The sequence below is a fragment of the Furipterus horrens genome, unplaced genomic scaffold (assembly GCF_987537825.1).
Source record: "Furipterus horrens unplaced genomic scaffold, mFurHor1.1.pri manual_scaffold_2, whole genome shotgun sequence".
NCBI classification, from domain to species: Eukaryota; Metazoa; Chordata; class Mammalia; order Chiroptera; family Furipteridae; genus Furipterus; species Furipterus horrens.
In genome coordinates, this window is record NW_028327172.1 from 1,410,545 (window position 1) to 1,428,238 (window position 17,694).

The 17,694-nt window shown below is 67.1% G+C and overlaps 1 protein-coding gene across 1 annotated transcript in view; it reads left to right on the forward strand.

Annotated features, from left to right (window-relative positions):
- The window catches only part of KCNQ1 (potassium voltage-gated channel subfamily Q member 1), a 255,928-nt gene that overhangs the window by 22,137 nt on the left and 216,097 nt on the right, over nucleotides 1-17,694 (forward strand). The window contains exon 2 of the mRNA XM_090292878.1: nucleotides 6,753-6,843. Coding sequence (XP_090149004.1) covers nucleotides 6,753-6,843 — 91 coding nt within the window. The remainder of the gene's footprint in view (nucleotides 1-6,752; nucleotides 6,844-17,694) is intronic.

A 17,694-nucleotide genomic window follows, 5' to 3' on the forward strand; every position in this document is an offset into this window, starting at 1 on the left:
GGGGGTGAGATTGCGCCTTGTCCCCCGGTGACGATGGGAAGCTCGTGTCAAGTACCTGCCCCGTGCCACCGGGTGCCTGTCCGTCCGACCACCAGACCGGCACCCACGCCCAGGCCCCCGCGCCCTGCCCCCTGCAGGGCCCGGCACAGGGCCACAGCTCTGGGGCCCCTGCAGGCACCGCACGGGGCAGCTGCGGCGCTGGTGGGGCTGGTGCTGGGATGTGCAGGGCCCCCCCATCCCCCACTGGGTCTGGGTGTGGTCCGCAGCCTGGGCGTGTGCACAGCTCGCTTCCCTCGCCGCCGCTGCCACCAGGAGCCCGTGGTGCAGCCCCGCAGCCCAGGGAGGCCGTGGGGGGTGGGGACAGGCTTTCTGCCGCTGGGAGCCTTGGAGCAGCCGGGCCAGGTCCCTTGGATGCAGCAGCAAGGGAAGGACCTTGTCACTCCGAGGAGGGCTGGGCAGGGGCCCCATGTCAGGGGCGTGGCCTGGCTCATGGTGGTGGTTGCTGGTCTGGGGACCGGGGTTCGTGGTGACTGGCCCTGGCCTGGGGTGAAGATGCTGGGCCGGCAGGGGATGCCGACAGCCGTCGGGGTGGCCTGGCCGGCCCCCCGGGGTGTCAGCAGCCTGGAGAGAGGGACTGGGGGCTGGAGTCGCGCTTAGCAGCAGAGAGGTCGTGTCCCCGGGGTGGGCAGCAGGGCCTCCATGGCCATTCGCCTCCCCCTTGTTCCACACTCTAGAGGCTTCTGGGGACGCCTGTAGCCACTGGCGTCCGGCTCTGCCCAGGGGTCTCTCTCTATGGTCCTTGGTGGCGGTACTGCCCCTTGGGCCTGAGGCCGGGCTGTGCTGGGTCCCTGGGGACACAGTGTCTGAGGCCTGGGGCCACCCCCTCGGCCCGGGGCAGTGTGGGCTGGTGCGTCCCCTTCCTGGGGCTGCCCTCTTGTGGGGCCAGGTCTCATCAGCAGAGGGCTTCCCGGGGTGGGGAGCAGCTGATGGGCTTTCCTGCTGTGCAGGTGGGGGAGGCTCGGGGGAGAAGGGGGTGCCTACTGGCCACGTCAAGGCCTGCAGTGCCCCTGGGCCTGCGGGGTGTGTGCCTGGGCCTTGCTGATGGGCGGTACCTCCCCCCACCCCCCGGGGAGGCCTCCCTCCCGCGGGCTCCTGAGCAGGGAGCGCCACCCTGAGCCTGTGGAGCAGCTGTGGCTGGGCTGGCACGGGTCGGTCCCCTGGCCTTGGCGACGGCTCACTGAGCACAGAAGCTGTCGGGCACCCTGGGTGCGTCCTCACTTCCCAGTGGGGAGACGGAGGCTCGAAGGGGTCACACAGCAGCTCAGTTTCCAGGGGGAGGTTGGGAGGTGTCCTTCCGCTGACGACCAAATGACAGCAAGAGAGACCAAGGCTAGACACGAGGAGGGATTTTCTCAAGCAGAGATGAGTCTTCCTGGCACTGACGGGCTGCGCTGTCCCGGCTGCGGCTGCTCTAAGGCCCCTGTCCTGCCTCCTTGTCCACCTTGCTGCTCCTTCTCAGGCCCCGAGAGCACTGCCAGTGGCCTCCGGTCTTACAAGTCTCCCAGTTTGAAGGAGGGCAAGGTCCTAGGTCCTGGGTGGGGAAGTCTGCGGGGTCCCTCCTACCTCTCAGTGCCCAAGTCCTTGGGGCAAGGCTGCCGGCCGGCTGTGCCTTTGCCCCAGGGGAGGTGGGGGGTTGCGCTGTGCAGTCCCACCACCCGGGAGGTCGTGTCTGAGCAGGTGCGGCTGGGAAGGCCTGCCAGGCCCTCGCCATCCTGGACAGGGTCCTCTCACCAGGAAGACGCCGTGTGTCCTCGGGCAGACAAGGCCCCTGCCTGTGAGGTCACTTCAGTTTGTTCTCTGGCACTTTCTAAATATACCCTCCGAGGGTTCTTATCACAGGCCTGCGCGGGCCATGCTCAGTGTGGGTGGCTCTCTGGGGGCGGAGCCAGCCCTGGACAGCTCTGCCCAGAGGCCCTGCCTCAGCTGGGTCCCCACCCCAGTGCCTGAGCACCTCCCGGGTCCCTGTGCTCCTACGGGCCTGTGAGTGCACGCAGTGTGGCTGCAGTGACGGCCCTGACCCCAAGGGCTGGGACCTCCCACGGCCCTGCCACTCAAGCCTGCCTGGGGCCTGTCCTCTGCCCGTCTCATGCCACGCCCACCCATCCCATGCTGCCCCGTCCCCCATCCCAGGCTGCCCCCCAATCCCAGGCTGCCCCCATTGGCATGGCCCTCCGCGCTCTGGGCTGACGTGAGCGTGGGAAGTGAGGGGACCCGAGTGCCGGGGAGACGTGTGCACGGCAGCAGCGCGTGTCCTCCTCCGACTGGAGCCAGGCCACGTGGTGTGGCCCGGGAAGGGACCTGCCATCCACTGCCATCCACTGCCCACCCTGCAGGGTTGTCAGAACCGGAAGCACGGCTGCTCTCACCCACCCTCTCGCCTCTTGGTGCGCTGGGGCGTTTGGCAGTTGGCCAAGACGGGTCTGAAGTGCCCCGGCCAGGGAGCTCCCCAGACACCCCACCCCTAGGAGGCTCCAGGACGGAAGGAAGTGGTCAGGGCCCCTGAGTGCAACTGTCAGTGTGACCAAGGGGGACAGACCCCCCCACCCCGTCCCCGTGTTTTGGGGACTGGCACCAAGGCCAGAGTGTGGGTTTGGTGCTGGCTCCTCACTGCCAGCCTGGGGGCCTCTCGGACCCTCAGCTGACGTGCCGGGGTGTGGACAGTCAGGCCGGGCGCAGTGACTCCCCGAGGTCTCCCCCACCTGCCCTGAATGCAGGCTGCTCTGGGGGCCCCGCTCCTGCTGCCTGGAGCCAGCCTGGGGCCGCCGATCAACGGCCCCCCGTCCGGCGCATCCTGCCCACTCTGTGGCCCTCCCAGCAGTCCTGGCTGCTCGGGGGGCTGTGTCTGCTCCCGGCGCACGTCGGGGAGGCCCCCTATCACGTGGGGCTGTTGGCACGCAGTCTGGGGCGGGGGCTGTGTGTGCACACGCAAGTGTGCCGTCCTCGGGCATGGATGGCATTGCCCAAGCGAAGGTTTGGAGGGGGGCGGGGGGCCTGGCAGGCTGAGCGCGGTGCCTGGCATGTGGTAACAGATATTGGGGGTGGCAGCCAGGGGGGCGGTGGGAAGACAGGTAGCACCTATGGCTGCGGGGTGGGAGGTGGGGGTCCCTGGGTGACCGGGTCTCACCTGGGTTGGGTGACGTGGCTCTCCTGCTCCTCCCTCTCGGACATAATGTGGTCTGGGTGGGACAGCGCCCCGAGGGGAGACCTGGCGCCCACGGGCCCCCATCCTGAGCGCATGACTGTCCATAGACAACACGTCTTTGCAGGTGTGCCTGACACCTGCAGCACCTGGGCAGGGAAGGCGGTCCTGGTACCTGGGTGGGCGCTGCTTTCAGGGACAGCACCCTCAGCGGACAGAGGGTGACAGGCACAGAGGAGGCCACGTGGTGTGTCTACTCGGAGGACAGTGGCATCGAACGCTGGGCCTGGCGCCTGGCCATGGGGTCCCGTGCCCAAGGGCAGGCTCCGTCTTTGAGTCAAAGCTGGCCTGGGTTCACTGTCCCTGTGGCCCTGGGCCTGTCCCCACGTCGGTGGCTGCGCCTCTCAGGGCTGCCTGGGCCCCGGGGAGGGCGGAGGGGGGACCCGTGCACAGCGCCCGGCTTGGCTGGGGCCTGAGGTCCCCGCTGAGATGCACTGGCCCCGCTCCACCCAGGGACAGCCTGGCCAGACCTGAGGCCCCTGTCTGGGAGACTATTGTCACGTGGGTGCCCACATTCAGGGGCACTGAACCACCAGTCCCGGGTGGGGTGGGGCTCCTCCAGGGTGACTTTGTGCAAAGGGAAGCCCCTCAGGTCTGGTCTGGGATTCACGCGCCTGACCCTCGGCTGTTAATTCAGAAACCACTGGGCCTTGGGCCTCAGGTCCGCTTCACGGGCCCTTTGCTCACCCCTGGGGCGTCTTTAAATCTCAGGGATGTCTTTCCAAGCCTTTGTAAAAGTATGCACAAATGTCATTTACTTAGTTTTCTTTAAATTTTTATAAAGATTGGTAAAATACAGATGGCCTAAAATGTCCCATCTTAACCATTTCAGGGGCGCAGCTCAGTGGCATCGGGCACAGTCACACAGCTGTGTGGCCATCCCCACCATCATTTCCAGAATGTTCCGTCTTCCCAGCGGACGCTGTGTCCCCATTAAACCCTCACCCCCGCCCCTCCCCCAGCCCCTGGCTCCACGGCTCTGACCCCTCCAGGGACCTCCTGTGAGTGGGTCACCCAGGACGTGTCCTTGTGTGTCTGGCTTCTTTCACTCGGTGATGTGTCCCGAGGTTCCTTGTTTTAGGGGTACCATTTCGGTCTGCACCACCAAAAGCTTTCAAGGGCTCACTTGATTGTATGCTTTCAGTAAACTGAGCGCACCTGGTGCCCTGAGGGCCCGTGCGCCCCCGAGCGTCTGGAATTTCAGCTCTCAGCCCCAGGTGAGCCCACCCTGTGTTCTGAGTTCTGAGGGGGCGGGGAATGGCCACCTGTTTGCATGGAAGTGTGCAGGTACCATCAGCGGTTCCAGACGTCCCTGGGAGCCACCTGTGGGCAGGAGAGACCACCTGCACAGAGTCAGGTGCTTCCCAGGGACTCGGGGCATGTCCCCTGCCTTTCCCGGGGACCGGCCCAGCCTGGGTTTGGTTGTCAGGCCCCCTGGGCCGCCCCAGCCTGTGACGGTTGCTGATCGGGCCAGCGGTGGGCAGGAGGAGGCCGGCGACCCCACACTGCTGTCACCTCTGTGCGCAGGCGTGTCCTCCGCCCGCCCCAGCAGGGCTTCGTGGCTGTCCTGCTGCAAGGAGGGCTGTGATGTCCGATAAGGTTCCGGACATCCCGGGGCTGGCACTGCGGTCGGAGGTGGCTCAGCCTTGGGGCACAGGCAGGCCATTGTTCCTCTGGGAGCAGCCTGTTCCTGCCCTACGCGCCCTCCTGGAGGTAGGCCAGGCAGCTTTGGGGCCCGGAGGGCCCCTGGGCGTCGGCCCCTTCTCTGTGTCCAGAAAATGGGTCCGATTCCTTCTTTCCTTGGGCCTCTGTCTCCCAGCTCTGGGGGCTGCCTGATTTGGGAGCCTCAGGTCTCAAGCTGGGGCGGAGGGCAGGTGGCAGCGGCTAGAGGGGCAGCAGGCACCTCAGGCTGTGAGCCCCCAAGGCAGGGGCCCCGACTTGGCACCTCTGACGCACCAGGGCCCGCCCAGGACAGGCCTGGGGCAGACAGAGTGCACTTTCTTACCCGTTCCTTCTGAAATCAGCACAATGGATTCAAACAGCCGACCAACCTGGAGGCTCCCTGGCTCTGTGCCCTCTGCCCTCAAGGTGGCTGCGCCCGGGAGGCACTCCTTGGGCCGTCCTGGGGCTGAGGTGTGCTCACAGGGACAGCCGGTGGCAGATCGCCACCTGGCAGCAGGAGGACTGGGAAGCCAGACTCCGAGACCTGGGGTCTCAAGGTGTTGAGTGGTCGGTCTCGTAGGAGGGGGACGGAGCCGGGCAGCCTCAGGCCCACCAGGATGGTGGGGGGCAGGGACGCCACAGCCCACCCCCTCCTGCCTGTGCTTGGAGGCGGGAGCAGAGGACGGAGAACTTTCTGCACGCCACCTGGGGGGCCCGGGAGCCCCGGGTGACAGGACCCGCAGACCTGGCCCGAGCAAGCCCCTTGGGCCTCCCTGTCCTCGCGTGGGGGACATAAAGGCATGGGGACAGGGCTGTGGGGTGCAGGGTGTGTGACGTGGGTATGACCGGTCTGTTGAAGAGGCGACTTGTCCCCGGATCGGGGGCTGGTGACCGTCCATGGCAAAGAGGCCTTGCAGTGATGGTGTGTGAAGGACCTGGGTAGCAGAGGCCACCCTGGACAGCCCTGTGGCCCTCACTGTTGTCACAGATGTCCTTAGGAGGGTCAGAGGTCAGGGCAGGGACCAGCTGTGCTGCGCTCCCTGTCCCCTCCTCAGGCTCAGCATCCAGGCCCCACCGCAGCCCTGCGCCTGCCTCCCGCTGCCGTCACGGGAGAGGGGGGTGTCGGTTTCCCCATCTGTGACGTTTGTCAGGGGACAGCACGCTGCATCTTGTGGGGATTCGTTACTGTGAAGTGCTGGCGGGTGGGGACAGGGCAGTGGCTGTCCATCTGGGAGCACTTCCTGTGGCCCCGCAGGCCGACGCCGGGGGCGGGGCGCTCGGTGCCGCTGGTCCCCGGGCGTCTGGGACTCCGCTCCTCCTCCTGTGTCCGGCCGTCCTGCGGTCCGCTGCCCCACAAGGACGAGGCCACAGGCTCAGGCTTGTGTTGGGGAACCGGAGGCAGGGGTCTGCCCAGGCCTATGGCCCGGGGGTGCCGCCAGCCCACAGTGGGCCTGCTCCGTGCAGACACCTCCCGGGCCCATCAGGACACCCTAGAGCGGAGCGGTCACCGCCGTCTAAGCTCAGAACTTGCGTCACCCCCAGAAGGAAAGCCTGTTCCTACTGGGCCCAGTGACCGTGGTCTGCGCCCTGTCCTTGTGGAGCTTCCCCACTGGACACTGAACGTGAATGACACATGGCCCCGCGCCGTTTCTTACTGATGTCCGTCCACCCAGGCGGGGTCGGCACCCCTCCGGCGTGTGGCTGGGCTGCGCTTACTGCCTGGGTCACTGGCCCAGTGACCAGTGGGGTCTGGGGAGGGTGCCTGCGGGGGAGGGGCAGGCTGGCCACAGAGCCGGCCGTGGGGCTGACCGCATGTCTTCCTGCCTTGCAGCTTCCTCATCGTCCTGGTCTGCCTCATCTTCAGCGTGCTGTCCACCATCGAGCAGTATGTCGCCCTGGCCACAGGGACCCTCTTCTGGATGGTACGTATAGACAGCTGTCACAGCTGCCCTGGGGCGCTGGTCTCCTGGGTGTGTGGCGTGGGCCGAGGGGAGCAGCTCCTGGCTTCGCCTGCCTGCCTGCTGACCCTGGCTAGCAGCTGCGGCCTTGCCTCCAGGATGTGACCGTTGGACTAGGAGGCCCAAGGAAGGAGAGCAGCCTGAGACTGGTGGTCTGGGAGGGCTGCCTGGAGGAGGGGGCTTTTGAGCTGGGCCAGGAAAGAAGGACGGGAGGACATGGGCATGAGGAGCTGGGCTGTGGTTGGCAGACTTGCCCAAGCCTGTGCTTTGGACCCAGGTCTGGGTGACTCTCAGCCTGCGTTAAGGCTGGTAGACAGACCCTGCAGTGACCCCTGCCCCGCACCCCCCACACCCCTCCGGACAGCTCCGGTGAGGCTCTCACCCTCGTGTCTGGGTCCCCAGCCCCTGAGAAGGCTGCAGGGGTGCTGTGAGCATGGAAGGAATTGCCAGCACCTGGCCCTGGCCCCTGCCACTCCTACCCCTCACCTGGAGGGCCCCTCTGTCCCCAGCCTGCTGTGAGCCCCTTGGACATGGCCTGGGGCAGCCCCATGACCTCAGCCGGCCTGGCTGAATTGGGAGCCTGAAGCCAGGAAGAATCATGTCGCCATTTATGCTGAGCCAGGGACCAGAAACACGTGACCTCATGGAGGGGGGACCCCTCCACATGCCCCTGGCTGTGGGGCTGCCCAGAAAGGGGGGCACAGGGCCGGCCATGTCCCCAGGTGGCCGCCTGAACGCTGATGGCTGCTGTGCCGGCGTCTGCCTGCTGCGTGCGGCGGGTCTTCATGTCTTGCTGTGCACCCGCCCACCCCCTACAGAGAGAACCCGACACCCCACCTGACCCCCTCCGGCCGGCGGGTCTGTGCGGGGCACGTCATGTCTGCCGGGCTGGGGGGCCTGGCCCGCTGCGCCCCGTGTCCCGCCTGGCCGTGTGACAGGCCTGAGCTGCTCCTGCCTCCCCTTGTGCTGCTGGGCCTGGAGTTGAGCCCGGCCTCCCTCTCGGGGGCTTGGAGGGGTCCGGCCGATGTCTTCAGGCAGCAGCACAGGTTCCTCTTGTAAATAGCGGCGCTGGGGAGTGTCCCGGTCAGGGGGTGGCGAGAGGAGCGGAGTCCCTCTTAGTGTCCCTCTGGCCTCCCAGGCTCCCCAGGCCACGCGTTCCAACGTCTGTCTCTCCCCTGCTGTGAGGTGGCGTTTTTACTGGAAACCATATATTCACGTGGCAATGGCAATGGATCTGCTTTGGGGTCCCCTGTTCTGGGCCATGGGTCTGAGTGACCTCTCATCCCGGAGCCACCTGCCTCGATGACGCATGTACTGAAATCAGTTTCATTCTGCGGTCCCATGCCACACACAGCTCTTCTTCACGGGACGCCCACCAGGTCTTGCTGATTGGCTCTTGGTGGGGACAGTCACAACCTACTTGTCCAGCTCCTGAGAGATAGCAGGTGGCATTGGACAGGTGGGCCTGCGGTGACGGACGTCTGTGTGCCTTGGGGGTCTCCTGGCCGTGAATGGGTGGGTTCTTCAGGGGCCTGTGGATCCGCATCGTGGGTTCCGGACGGCAGTGCTGATGTTCGGTTTAATGGTGACTGGAAGAGCAGTTACTGTCGCCTGCTGTCACACGTGGGTCTCCTCGTCTGCTGTGCCGCCTGGCATTTGGGCGGCCGTGAGCACCGCCTTCTGCCTTGACGGGCCTGTTCTTGTTTGCGGTGGTTTTTCCTCCAGGTGTTTAGTGCTTCCTGGAACCACACGGGGAGCAGGTGCGCGTGCGGGGACGCGGGGTCGCTCGGTCACTCTGACTTTGGCATGAGCTCCCACGTCTCCCCTGAAGGCACGTGCCAGCCTCGGGGTGCGGGGGCCCTGGAGTGCGACCTGAGGATGCAGTTCTAAATGCCGGTGTGGACTCGTGTCCTTCCTGGCTCCGTGGGCGTGGCTGTGACAGTGGCTGTCCCTACATCCATCCACTTGCTTTCCGGGGCTCAGCCCCTGTCCCTGGGTCCTGGTGTCTTGTTTTACTTCCTGTGCTAGGTTATGTGTCCCACACAAGTGTAGGGACAGGCTTTATGGCAAAATAGGACGGCCACCACGCCGAGGAGAGGGACAGTGTGTTGCGGTCACATGGCACTCCTGCGTCTGGCCTGTTCCCGGAGACCCAGGGAGGTAGCCCAGCCTGTGCAGAGGCCTTGGGGCCGCCGCAGCTCCCTGTGCTCGGGTCCCGTGTCCCCACAGCCCTGCTCTGGGCCGGTCCATCTCCCCCTGCAGGGGGGCAGGAGCAAAGCTGCTGGCTGTCGGGGGTCCCAGGCGCCCTTGCGGGTCCTGCGTCTGCTTCTGGGTACGAACTGTCCTTGTTCCTGGCGGCCCCTCTGCCAGGCTGCGGGGAGGAGCCGGGCTGGGGAAGCCGGGAGGGAGTGGGGGTGTCTGGTGCTCTGGGTCGTCACGTGGCGACGGGAGCCCCGCCCGGACCTGTAAGCTGCTCCTCAGGTTCTGTCCTCGTGGCCGAGGCGACGGAGCTACTTACCTGGGTAGAAACTGAGGCCGGAGGGGCCGGAAGACCCTGCCGGGCTGGGCCCAGACTCCAAGGCCACCGCACCCGCTGGGTGCTGGTTCATGTCTACCCTCCTACTGGGTGTCCGTGCGGGTGGGCACCAGGCCAGGGAGGGGACGGGGGCCCATGACCAGGGCCCCTTGTCCCCATGTGCGGTTCCTGGAGCCGATGTAACAAGACCCCAAAATGCCAGGCGGTCCCCGGCTCCACGTCCCCTGGCACCTTCACGTGTAACTCAGTCAGGAAACCTCACTGGTGAGCTGAGGGCCACCCCGCGACAGCTCTGTGGCCTCGGGAACCCCCTCCCCGTCTGAGCGGGCCTCCCCGCTCCTCTGGGCCAGCCGGGAGCACTGCCCTCCCGACAAGGCTTCTCCTGTCCAGACGGAGCCCACCGTCAATCTCATGGCTCAGTGTGGCCCAGAGTAGGGGCAGGGGCTCCTGTCCCATCCCGGCTGCCCCCCCTATCCTGGCTGCCCCCCTATCCCGGCTGCCCCCCTATCCCGGCTGCCCCCCACCCCGGCTGCCCCCCATCATGGCTGCCCTCCGTCCTCGCTGCCCCCATCCTGGCTGCCCCCCTATCCTGGCTGCCCCCCGATCCAGGCTGCCCCCGATCCCGGCTGCCCCCCGATCCCGGCTGCCCCCCACCCCGGCTGCCCCCCATCATGGCTGCCCTCCGTCCTCGCTGCCCCCATCCTGGCTGCCCCCCGATCCCGGCTGCCCCCGATCCCGGCTGCCCCCCGATCCCGGCTGCCCCCCATCATGGCTGCCCTCCGTCCTCGCTGCCCCCATCCTGGCTGCCCCCCGATCCCGGCTGCCCCCGATCCCGGCTGCCCCCCGATCCCGGCTGCCCCCCATCATGGCTGCCCTCCGTCCTCGCTGCCCCCCTATCCCGGCTGCCCCCCGATCCCGGCTGCCCCCCGATCCCGGCTGCCCCCCTATCCCGGCTGCCCCCCATCCCGGCTGCCCCCCGATCCCGGCTGCCCCCCCATCCCGGCTGCCCCCCATCCCGGCTGCCCCCCACCCCGGCTGCCCCCCCATCCCGGCTGCCCCCCGATCCCGGCTGCCCCACATCCCGGCTGCCCCCATCCCGGCTGCCCCCCGATCCAGGCTGCCCCCCATCACGGCTGGCCTTTTGCCCCCTGCCCTCTGCCCTCTGGCCCCTACTTTTTTACGGGCCTTCCCTCCTTGGCGCCTCGCCCTCACTCCTGACATCCCTGAGCCACGCCTGCCACCTGGTGGCCAATCTCTGAGCTGCGGGCACAGCGCCCCCAGCGGAGGATGGGGGTTCAGCCGGGCCGGGGACTGGAGAGCAGTGCGTGTCCTACACCCTCTCACTGGGACGTGGGGTGGGTGTGCCCCCCACACAGGCCCCATTCCCACTTCGGTCCCACCTCACGCTCACCCCTTGGAGGGCAGAGACTCGGGCTGCCCCCCTTGTCCCCCACTGTGTCCTGCAGCCCCCCCCCCCTCACGCCCCCAGGCACCCCCTCTGCAGAGATGCCACTGCAGGGAGGGGGCTTGCTTTTACACAGCTGATCATCCCGGAAGGCCCTGTGGCATTCAGGACAAACTTGGCCTCTCCGGGCCCCAGAGGGCCCCGCGTCCGCCCGCAGCCCCCAACCCCGCTCTCAGCCCCCCACATCTGCCCGCAGCCCCCCCACTCCCCCCTCCCCTGGATGCACTCTCGCTGACCCCGGCACTCCCCGCCGCCTCGGGCCTTGCCCTGCTCTCTGGCATGTCACAGGACCGGCTTCTCGGCCAGTTCCTGCACGGCCCCCCAACCTGCCCTCTGTGGGGCCCCTGCCCTTCCCCTCCTCGCCCCCCACAGGTCTCAGCCCCATGTGTGCTGGGGCTCTGGTGGGCTCAGTCCTGGCTCCGTTCCTCCCTCCCCGGGGCGGGCCTGGGCTGTGCTCACCCCTGAGCCCAGCACGGTGCTCCCTGGGCCTGGGACTCGCTCCTCTGAGCCTGTGCACCCAGAGCTGTCCCCATGGCACCCCAAATTGCTGTAGGAGCCCAGGCCTCAGTTTCCCCACCTATAAAATGGAGCAGGCAGGACGGCCTCAGAATACCCCCAAAGGTCTTGCTGGGTGTCCAAGGCATGCCCAACTCATGAGCTGGCTGTGTCTGGCTGAGCGTCACGACCACGGGGCTGGGGGACACTGGGGACACAGTGGAGACGAGGCAGCCACGGGTCCCCCATCCCCCTGGGGGGGGCAGGTGTGAGTTACGTTCAGACTGGCTGGGAAGGGAGTGCAAGGTGAAGGGGTCTGGGGGTGGGGTGTGTCTCAGGGATACTGAGGGCTTTCTGGAGGAGGGGACGCTGAGGGCTTCCTGGAGGAGGGGACGCTGAGGGCTTCCTGGAGGAGGGGATGCCTTGTGAAAGGAAGGGGAAGGAGGGTGTAAGTGCGTGCTGGGGGGTGGCCTGCCGTGGCAGGGTCCCCTCCCACGGCTCACAGCCTCCAGGGTGGGCTCCAGTGCTCTCAATGCAGGTGGAAATCAGGGAGCTTTCCAAGGAGGCGTCAGTCGGGGGCGGTGGGGAGGGCGCGGACCCGAGGCAGAGGCCAGGGTGGGGAGTGGGCTAAGGGAGTGACGTTTACAGCCCGGGGGTCCTGGGCGCAGAGCCAGCTGGGCTGCGGGACACCAGGTGGCGCTGTTGTCAGCGAAATGTGGGTGCTGCTGGCGGCGGCCCAGGGCGCGGGAGCCAGGAGGGGCCGAGGGGCTCCGCGCAAGGGTTCCGAGAGCAGCCCGGTGTTTAAATGGTGGAAAAAAATTCACTCCAAGCTTTGTTTTCCCAGAGAGCCCATATTTCTTCCTTTTTTTTCAGAGGCCCCGCTTTCTGGTGCCAGAAAGCTGTTATCTCAGCCCGGGGTAAGGAAGCCCCAGGCGGCCTCGGATTAAGGTTCTGCTGAAGCAGGGATATTTGGGGGGCCTGAAAAAGCCATTTTGCTGGAATCTCATCTCTGCTGTGGGGTCTGCTCGGGGCCTGGGAGCAGGCGCGTTTGCGATCTGAGCTTTGTTTGTGGTTTCCCGGGGAAAACGGCCGCTTCTGGGGCCGCTGCCAGGGTTCCCCCATCCGAGGCGGCCCCGAGTGTGCTCGTACACGTGTGCACATGTGAGTCTGCCTGTGCACGTCGCCACGCACACACATGTGCGTGTATGTGTCCACGCCGGGCGCCCGAGCTTCTGGGCGCACCCCAGGAAGGAGTCCCGAGTTTGGGGGCTCTCCTGTGTCCCCCCGAAACTGCAGCTGGGGCAGAAAACACCCCCCCCAACACACACACACACTTTCTGCACCAAGAGACTCTCCCCGGCCAGGCGAGAGGCTGCTTTTTGTCTCTGAAGGCAGCTCAGTGTTTTTCAGTCCCACACAAAGGGACGGCCCTGAGGGCGCGGAGCAGATGCAGGTACCGAGCCCTGGTGGCGCCCCGCCTGCGGCGGAACCCCGGAGCCGCGGCCCGGAGGCCTGGGGGATGAGGTCACCGCCTGCGGCTTCCTCCCTTGCTGCTGAGGCTCCCTCGCCACCGCAGGACCGGCCTTCCCGCCAGCTGGGGCCCCCCTCCCAGCCCAGAGCGAGATCCTCCCGCTCTCTGGGCCCCAGTTTCTCAGCTGCAAAAGGGGTCCCCTCAACAGTCTTGTGTGGACCCCCGTTCCTGGGGGGCTAGGTCCTGGCTCCGTCCTCGGCCCCACCCCCAGTTCGTGCTCAGCAGGACCCTGCAGACCCGTGTCTCCACGCTGTTCTCATGCTGGGAGGGGCCCGCGCTGAGATCAGGCCTGCGGCGGCCCCACCCCTGCTGTGCCCTCCACTTGCTGGAGGGGACGGGACTCACGGAGGTCAGGGCACTGATGGGTGGCCCCAATTTTTCAGGAAGAAACCTCAGGGTCTTATTTGCTCTGTGGCCTCTTGCTCGGATGGCCCCTCCTCAGCCCTGCCCTCCACTCGGTGAACTCCTGCACGTGTGACAAAGGCCCCGCTCCCACACGGCGGACGCTGCGTCTTCGTGCTCCGCGTGCGCATCGCCTGCTGCCTGCTCGGGGCCGCAGGGTGGGTGCTCCGGGAAGGCCCCTCTCCCCGGCACACGGGAGCCACGGGCCGGGCCCTCCCTGGCACTCGGCCTCAGACGGTCCGCGTGCTCACCCACGTCTCGGGGGGCGCTCAGCCAGCCGGCACGGCTGTGAGCTCTGACTGCACGTGGGGTCGGTGTGCAAACGGGTGTGAGCTCAGGGGGCAGGAAGGGGCTCACCTTTGCCCCCGGGACCCTCAGCGCAGGGCCCAAGCGAGGGGAGAAGGCCGCCCCCCATCCCGGGAGCTGGGAGCCACAGCACACTGTGCCCACCCGTGTTCCGTGAGGCCACTGCTGGGCTGGCCCTGTGCGTGGACGCCAGCTTCCCGTGTGCAAACCAGAGCCCAGCAGTGTGAGCAGAAACCCTAAAAGCTAAGGAAGGGCGGTGAGCCCCACAGTCCGATGCCTGGTGCCCGTGGGAGGGGGAGAAGCGGGGACTCGGGGGCTCGGCCCATGGGGCCAGGAACCTCCTGCTCCTCGGTCTGAGGCCCCGCCCGGAGCCGACCCCAGGGAAACGGGGCAGGGGAACACAGGCTTCTGGGCTGGGGGGGCGAGGGGGTCAGTGTGTGTGGTGGGGGCGGGAGCTGCGGGGCTGCTCACCCCATGCTGGGCCAGGGAGAGCCCAGGCAGCCCCGACGTCCCTCCCTGGGTCTGTGAGCAGAGGCTTAGGGGCCACCAAGCAGACTGTGGGACTGCCACCCTCAAGGCAACTGGGCCGGCCCGTCAGAGCCGTGCCTTGGGGACTCCGTGGCACAGCCTCAGCCACCGCCAAAGCCCCTCAGCGGGGCCCCGGCCCTACATCGCCTGCTCCCTGTGTGTGGCTCCCAGGCCCCGACACTGAGGAGCAGTCTGTCCCACCCTGTCCCACCGCCTGTCACCACGGGTCCCTGTCGCCCGGGGTTCACAGGTCTGTCCTCGTCACGCGTGGTTGTCATGGGTTTTGCAGCTGGGTCTCCCTCCTGGACCACCAGGGGCCACTGCCCCTGTCCCCACTGTGTAAAGGGCTCACTTCTCTGGCCCCCCCGAGGGTGTCCGAGCAGGAGGAGGCTGTGGGCTCGGTGGGGCCCCGGGTGGTGGCTCCGGCTGTCCTCGCTGGGGACAAAGGTGACGCCCAGCTTGGGCCTGTCCCCAGTGGGGGTTCCGGGGCTTGGGCCGGCTGGGTTCCTGGCCTGGAGGCAGCTGCTCCTGAGAGGACAGCTGACATTCCTTTGTGCAGGGTCTGCGCTCAGCCCAGAGAGAGCGTGAAAACGGGAATCCTCAGCTGTAACCAGAACCTTCCAGAGGCCACCGGGCCCTGGGTCGGGGGGTGTTGCTGTAACAAAGACGCTCTCTGTGAAGCCTTCAGCCGGGCCTCCCGTTATCTCTGCCAGAACTGTCCTATCGATCAAGTCTGCTCAGAACAAGAACGAGGGGGTGGGCAGGAGGGAGAGGAGACTGTGGAAAATGTTTGAAACTTTCCCGAAAACCCTGTAACCTGATCCTGCCCGGCTGGTCTGTCAGGTGGAGGGGCCTGGCCAGCAGGCAGTGTCCTGGGGCCTGGGAGGGAAGCGCCGGCCCCACCTGGCACGGAGGCGGGGACCCGCCCGGCCGCACTGCACGTCCGCCTGGCCCCCACCCGGGAAGCGGGGTGCCTGTTCCCCCTCTCGCCTGCCCCCACAGGTGCCCCTGGGGCCCCACGATTTCCAACTGGGCCTCCCAAAGGAAGAGGGGAGGAGGGCCTTGGCTTGGACTTTTGGGTCCTCGGGTCCTGGGGAGACTTCACGATGGCCGGTCCGGGCTCCAGGCTTGGTTGCCGGGCTGTCACCGGGTGTCGGAACCACTGGACCAGGCCGGAGTCCGCCCTGTTTGTTTCCTTGGCGTTTCCTGTTTTCAGGCTGTAAAGCTTTGTGATGCAGAGTGAGGGCCCCTGCCTTTGCTCCTGGGGCAGCCTGGCCAGGAGCCCCAGGGAGAACCCCACCCCACCCCCCTCTGCCCTGGGAGCCAGGCTGCCTAGTCCCCCCGGAGGCAGGAGCCCTGTGGCCGGGTCCTCCGCTGGGTGGGCCCGTCACCACGTGGGTGCCCACCCACTCAGCAGGCCCCAGGCCTGTCCCGGCCCCCGGGCACGTGGGTGCGTGTTTGCGTGTGCGCGGTTTCCGGGTTTCTCTCCCTGACACGGCCAGGTGTCTGGGTGGTCTCGTTCTCCACTTCTCCCCCCCTCACCCCCCTCTTTTTTTTCCCCTCTTTTCAGAAATTGTGATGATTCAGCTCCAGGTCGGTAACCAGAGACGGAGCCTCGGGGTTGCAGTGCAGGGGCCGTGGGGACGGGTGGGAGGCAGCTAGCTCAGCCTCCGGCCTCGGCTGGAGGGCCTTTGGGAGCAGGCCCAGGGGTCCCTCCTGCCCTTCTAGAAGGTGCCAGCCATGCAAGGAGGGGGCTTCTCCCTGGGCAACCGCACTCTGCTCTTGGCTGGGAAGGCTGTGCTGGGAGGGAGGCCGGGGCGTCTGGCACCCCGGGGCCAGGCTCCTGCTTCCTCCTCCTCTGCTCCGCTGTCCGCATCTCCTAGAGGCAGGACAAAAGTCAGGGGCGGGGTGGGGGCGCCTGCTTTGGGCCCCACGGCCCCTCCGCTGGGGATTCAGCAGGATTAGAGCGTGTCCTCGTCCTGGGCCAGGTGTTTCCTTTATGCCGGGGGCTGGGGGAAGCCGGTCATTAGTGCCACATTCAGTGGGGGTCTCGGCTCGGGGAGCCGGAGGGCCGGTTTTGTTAGGGCCTTGTTTTTACATCTGACCCCGGCCAGCCGGAACTCCTGGTTCTAAACGTGGGGCAGCAGCTGACGTAACGTAATGGGGCTCGGGCTGAACAGGCGGTTGTGACACCGGGCGCGGGCGGCGGCTTCTGGGGTCTGCCCCGGGTACAGCGGCAGGGGTGTTGGGATGAGCCGCGGGGCACAGCGCGGTCTGCCGGCTGTTGCCGCCCCGACAAGGGGCTGCCTGTGTGGCTGGTCAGGGGGGCCCCAGGGCCGGTGCTGGTGCAGGAACCATCGCCCCGAGCTCCCTTCAGATGGGTCACGGTCACATTCCCGGCCTCCCAGGTCATGCAGGACAAGAGCCAGTGGCCCTGTGAGGCCACTGAAATGTCTCCATCGTGCAACTGACCGCCTGGGCAGGAGGCAGGGGGCGGGGGGCTCAGGGCAGCCTTGTGGGGTCACGGGGCCGCCACCCGTGCCACCGGCCAGGCCTCCCTCACTGGCCTCGGAGCCAGGGCGCCGCGACTTCTCCACAGCAGCTGTTGTCGCCCGGTTGTGGACTGTGTGACAGCCCTGGTCAGTGACTGGGTGGGACGTGCCCTGGGACCTGGTGCTCAGAGCCCAGCCCAGGCCTGGTGGAGCCCAGACGGGCTCAGGAGGACTCGCTGTCCCCCCTCAGTGGGGACGCTGAGGGGCCCTTCAGCATCGTTAGGGGCACAGGAATTGGAGGCAGGGGTCCCTCCCGCAAACACATGGGTCTCTGTGGCAATCGCCGATCCTGCTGGGCATCTGGACACCAGGAAAGGATGTCCCCTTGGGTGGTGGCTGCGAGGGAGCGGCCCCAGCTTGGGCCTCACAGCAAGGGGTGTCCCCTGTGCATTTTCAAGTGCACACGGCCGCCATTGGGCCAAGAGAGCTCCCTGTGCCGAAAAGCCAGCCAGGGTGGCCGTGACCGTGGTGCCATTTCCTCAGCCTGGCCAAGGTCAAGGACGCATACTGGAGAGGCAGGCGCACATATGTGCACATGTGGGTGCAGAAACACGCACAGTTACACAGACACACATGGAGCCACACGCGTGTGGCTGCGTGAGTGTGGCGCACACATGCATGTCTGTGCACGCGTGCCCGGGCAGCCTGGGATGGAAGGCCTGCAAGAAGAGGGGCGCCCTTGGGGCCGCGTCCCCTTTGTCAGCGCGGGAGCCGGGACGGGAGCAGCACGTTCAGCGGACAGTGAGGCGCGGCGGGCGCGGGCCTGGTCGGCTGCCGTGAGCCGAGAAGCCGTGCGCTGGGAACCCGGGGCTCCCTGCGTGGCACCTGGGGGGCAGGCGGCGGCTCCGCGTCCTTCCCTCGGGCCGGGCCTGTCTCTCCGCCCGAACATCGTCTGAGCCCAGCCAGGGGTGGGGACAGGGCCGGGGGTCCGTGTGCTCTTCCCCCCTCAGCGCGGCTGGGTAGGCCACAAGCCTGTGGCCTCGCTGTTTCCAGGGTGCTG